General features: G+C 37.6%; 1 protein-coding gene across 1 annotated transcript; it reads right to left on the minus strand.

Annotated features, from left to right (window-relative positions):
- Window positions 1-606: 606 nt before the first annotated feature.
- Window positions 607-1,292, minus strand: LOC149258186 (arabinogalactan protein 20-like). The gene is made up of 2 exons (XM_089370923.1): window positions 1,039-1,292; window positions 607-923 (listed from the first exon to the last, which is right to left on the minus strand). The coding sequence occupies exons 1-2, from the start codon at window positions 1,160-1,162 to the stop codon at window positions 820-822; spliced, it is 228 nt and encodes a 75-aa protein (XP_089227049.1). The 5' UTR covers window positions 1,163-1,292; the 3' UTR covers window positions 607-819.
- Between the last annotated feature and the right edge of the window lie 3,924 nt (window positions 1,293-5,216).

Here is a 5,216-nt window from a genome sequence, read left to right on the forward strand (position 1 = left end):
CTTCCATTTGCATTTTGCATTTGGATTGGCTTGAGACAAAACCACCTAGAAAAAAAATAAAATAAAATTTTATGTTTTTAAATATATTACATTAAAGAAACATGAATTGCCAAAATTCTGGAATTAAAAACTATAATGTTTATAAAATTAGACAGTACATTATAACATCTCTTCCATTTTAAATTAAAAAGTCTTTTTACTCAATTATTTAAATGCTTATTTTACGAAATTAAAAACATAATTGCTATAGCACTAAATGAAAAAATGTCAAATTAAGTTGTATAATTCTTTAAAAAAAAAATTTAAAAGAAAAAAAAATTAATATATCTGATTGTTAAAATTTTAATTGTAATATAAAAATATATATATATATATATTAAAAATATATATAATAAAAAATATGTGTATTAAAATTATTTTTATTGAATTAAAAAATTATGTTTTGGAAAAAATAAAAACATAAACCATAATTTAGTCCTAAAATTGTTAATTCAAATTTCATTGAAAAGAGTTAGAAAATAGAGGGTTAACTCTCAAGCATAATTCAAAATAGAACCATTAACAACGTCACAATTCTCAGACTAGCATCACCAATTACGAATTAAAGCAGCCAACTTTAATTCAACCTTCAAAAATTTTAAAAAATTAAAGATTACACAAGTATGTATGTAAATCAATTCCTCAGATGAGATGAGATGAGATGAGATGTGCACAACATCAAATACGCAAAGCCGACGCTCATGGTTCCATCTATAATACAAAGGGCGAGGCCCCTTTCTCTCTTCTCTGTCAAGAAACGAATAACGGATTGCCAGCCGCTCAGAAGAGATTGTAAGGGAAGGCGTCCAGAGGATGGATGAGGTACGTGAGAGCCAGCGCCAGCAACATGAGCACGTATGCTATCCCTTGGTCGATGGCGGTGCCTGCAACAACAATATACATTCCTTCCATCAATCCCCGTTACCATATATCAAGATCCCGTAACGAATCCCTTACAGACCCAAATTGAGAAAATAAAATGGAAGGGCGAGATCTTACCATCGGACGTGGGAGTGGGAGCAGGGGCGGGAGCCTGCGCATTGGCGTAAGCGGCGAAGAGATTTACGGCCAAGAAGGCGGCGAAGAGCACCAGTAACGTAACGGAGACTCTGGAGAAGGCCATCTCTGAGAATAACAAGAAACGTCGCTGTCTGATACAAAGAAAATCAAGAAAGCAAGAAGACAGAAATGTCACTGTCGGATACCAAGAAAACAAGAAAGAAGACCCCAACGCCAAGAGAGCGCAAGAACACCCTCGCAATACACACACAAATACACCGTCCCCCCCCCTGTAATATAAACCATCAAACCGCCGTCTTCGCCGGGTACTGGAATAGCGCCATTCACGCAATCATCTTCCCTCACATGCTTACGTGTCACGCCCACGACGTCAGACCCAGCCATGATAGGTCATGTCAGTGTCCGTGCCAGCTGTCGATTCGTTAGACACATAAAATGACGCGCACATATCCCATGGCTCTCTGTTTGCAGGCGGGCACTCATGTGGGCTTCTTCCTATTGGCTATTCTCATTTTATTTTTTTAAATATTCTTGACAGCTGGAATTCCTTTATTTCTTTAAATATTCTTGACAGCTGGAATTCCTTTATTTGCCCACCGTTACGCTTCCAACGTTCTTTTCTTCATTCCAACTACCTCGAGATCCGACGGCAACAAATATGACACGTGATTGTTACTCAAAGAATGTTGAAGAATTAGACTCGGCTTTTAGTGGTTGCTATTTTATTCTATTTTTAAATGAGATTTTCTGGAAAAATTTCAGGTTAAGTGTTAACATTTGATATACAACTTAGTTGCAGAACTACTAGTCTTCGAACTACCGGTCTTTGAAAAGCGCTCTAAAGATGCGCTAAATTTGGCAAATAAGACCAGTGCTACACTCTGGAAAGCGGGGAATCACAACCGCCAATTAAGCGATACTTACTAGTTAATTGCAACCTTAGTCTGGTTCGTTTTATTATAATATTGTTTTAATCTTTTTAGTTGATTTAACTGGACTAGTTGAGACCCGCTGTGAACTGAATCTTCGAGATTCCAGGGGCCAGTAATTCTAATGTTTAATTTTTTAAAATAATCAAGTGGCCGGTCAATGTTTAAAATGTTCTTATTTTATTTTATTTTTAATTTAATTATAAAATTATAAAATTAAAAATGGTGGTTAATATTTAGAGTTTGATTTTGATTTTTCCTTCTTATTATTAATTTTTTAATAAATTAATTTACTTTTTAATTATTAATATTTGTTTTTAATAAATTAATAAATTATGATATCAGAATTTAAATATTATTTTTTAATATTTGTTTTTAATAAATTAATTAAGTAATATCATAATTTAAATATTAGTTTTCAAAAACTAGGCGTTTAATATAATCGTTATTTAATAATATTTGTTTTTGATAATGATGATGGTGGTGGTTAATGTCCATTCTATCGGACTTAAAGAAACGAATTATTTAGTTTGATTTAAGATTTTATTCCTATACTCAAAAAGCTTGAAGAGAAGCCTCCCGAGCTCACTTTAATTTTGACAACGTAAAAGACTAGGAAAGTCAGTATTGCAACAAAAATTTTGAAACTGAGATCTAATGGGGTTGTACACGGGGCATTCTAAGAGGAAGTGATTTTCATCCTCGATGTTCATATTCTCACAGAGATCGCAGAACCTTTCCATCCATGGTGTTTTAGGAATTGCCCAATGACCCGTTTCACTATGGAGCTCATGAGAGTTTGTTTTAATCTTGGCAATATTATTTTTCTTCTTTGAGTTAGTTAAAATAGAGAGATACTTTTGATCTTCTAGGGTGGGGTTGATGACCTCCTTATAATATCTTAATTTTCTTTTAGCTGCTAAATCTTTCTCACACCACATTTTTTCTTTGAACTTAGAAGTAACAATATTTTTAATGTTATTAATGTTTTGCAATGCAACATTCTCGTCGATCTGACAATGGTTTAACCAGGCGCTGGTGTCTTTATACCAACCTCGTTTGAGCCTTAGGTGATTTTAGCTGGAATTTAAAGCTAGTTTATGAAGTCTATGGTCTCCTATGTTACTGAGTTTGTGCTTGTACAACAGAAGCCTAGTCATCGCTAGGCTCTTGATAGGGGAATGACCCACTTCTATAAGGAGAATAGGATAGGGTGAGTTGCTTTTAATTTTGAGGTTATACGTTATAAAACGCTTCTGGATTTACTCAATCTTTCTCCAGGATTCTCTAGAGATGCTACAACCCCAAACCTCACATCCATATAAGATAACCAGAGTGACTAAAGTTTCAAAGAGGAACTTCTTTCTATCCCACATTACGAGGTTTGTCGTTTTACAATTATTTTCAAGACCAAAATAAGCTTTCCATCCCCCATTAATCCTTTTCTCAATGCTATAGTTCCAGTTGAGCTTGTGATGAATATCAATTCCTAGGTACTTGTAGGAAGACACTTCCTCCAAGTTACTATTGTCATACATAAAATTAGTGATCTGAATTGGATCCATGAAAATTATCAGAGTTCTATGACTGTATCAAAACATGACAGACTTTAAAAACTTGTGCACAATGAGCTATCAAGAAAGACCTCTGGACAGTGGCAGTCTGTAGCCAGCTCGGAACGACGAGGACCTTGGTCAAAGAACGCTGACCAAGGCCCATGGAGACCGCGCAGTGGCACAAACTGAAAATTGGGAAATCCAGATCAGCAAACAGAGGTCGTTTCTGATGCGCGATTAGCACAAAACCCCTTGAGAAGGAAAAGCCTCGAGCGCACAGTCACAAGGCAAGCCGGAGAACCGTGGGAAAAGTGTTAAAACCAAAGGCGGGTCCCGCACTCCAAAAACTGGCGAGATATTAGAGGCATTTTAGGCGGTAAGCGTGTTTGGCCGAAGACCCAACGATTCCATACATTTGACGACACATGTCCGACGGATGAGAGAGAAAACCGCTCTCGTCACGGGCTAACGTCCAAACAAGTCAACCGCGCGATAAGAGCGATAACTGTAGGATCTGGAGGCCCCAGATCTAACGGCGGAGATTTCACCCGATGGGAAACCGAACTTGGAGGGGAGAATAAGCTGAGGCATATAAAGATTTGAAGTCTGATTTGACCGCTAACCTAGTGGATGAATCATTTCACAGAGTAACCGAAATACCGAACCGTTTGAGGAAGAGCTGGTGCTCAGTTCGTGAAGGGACATGTGGCCACCTCCCTATGAGACGTTACATAGTGGCGATGACACAGAGGCAGGGAATTCCAAGTGGACAGCAGCAGGTGATCCAAAGAGGCAAAAGAGGAAACGAACAGTTAAGGGATGGACTGGCTTTAAGCCATAGACAGACAGAGAACAAAGGACGGAAAAAAGAAGAAGGAAACAGTGAGACAGAGAAAATAGAAAGCGAAGCAGAGAACAAAGAGTCGAGCTGAACTGTAGAGCTAAGGCAGCATCGAGCCGAGAGAGCCAGGCTTGAGAGGTTCAAGCAATTCCTGTGAGGATATCTGTCGGGGAACTAAGTACCAAATTGGACTCATCCCATTAAGACTAGTTGAGGTCGAGATTTGGTAAGGGGGAGTCTGTGCACTCTAGTGGCTTGGAGAATCCAAGAACCACCCTACTAAGCATCATCTATTCCAGGAGACTCAAATTGAGCTCCTCATTGTAAAAACTCTGCTTAAAGACACAATAAAAGAAAGCCACCACTGAAAGCTGGACCGGAGATGTAGCCCAGGAGGATTGGGTGAACTCCTTATTAAATTGTGTTGTGTTATGTTTCTCTTACTGTTTTCCAGTGTCTTTTTATTTTGAAATCTTATCAATCCGTTGCCTAAGGTAACATAGACACACACCAGCACATGAGTCTGTAATACCTTTATTAATTAATTAACTAAGATCACTCACGAATGATTTTCATATCAAGTGGTATCAGAGATCTTGGTTGTTAAGGTTAGACAAGCTTGTGCTGGATTTAGCTGTTGAATGCTAACTAGATCAAAGCTCAAATTAGGAAAAGGAGAATTGGTTGAAACTAATCTTGAGATTGGAAGAGTCTATCCTTAGAAGACAATGTCAGAGGAAGGTTCTGTGGGGCTAGACCCTTAACTCATAGATAGTTTCCTAGTCATAAGGTCCATGGTAGAGGAAATGTATAAAGATTTTAGAAAACACA

This window comes from Pinus tabuliformis, chromosome 6 (genome assembly GCF_031772625.1).
Source record: "Pinus tabuliformis cultivar Carrire ecotype Pingquan chromosome 6, CPIR1, whole genome shotgun sequence".
NCBI classification, from domain to species: Eukaryota; Viridiplantae; Streptophyta; class Pinopsida; order Pinales; family Pinaceae; genus Pinus; species Pinus tabuliformis.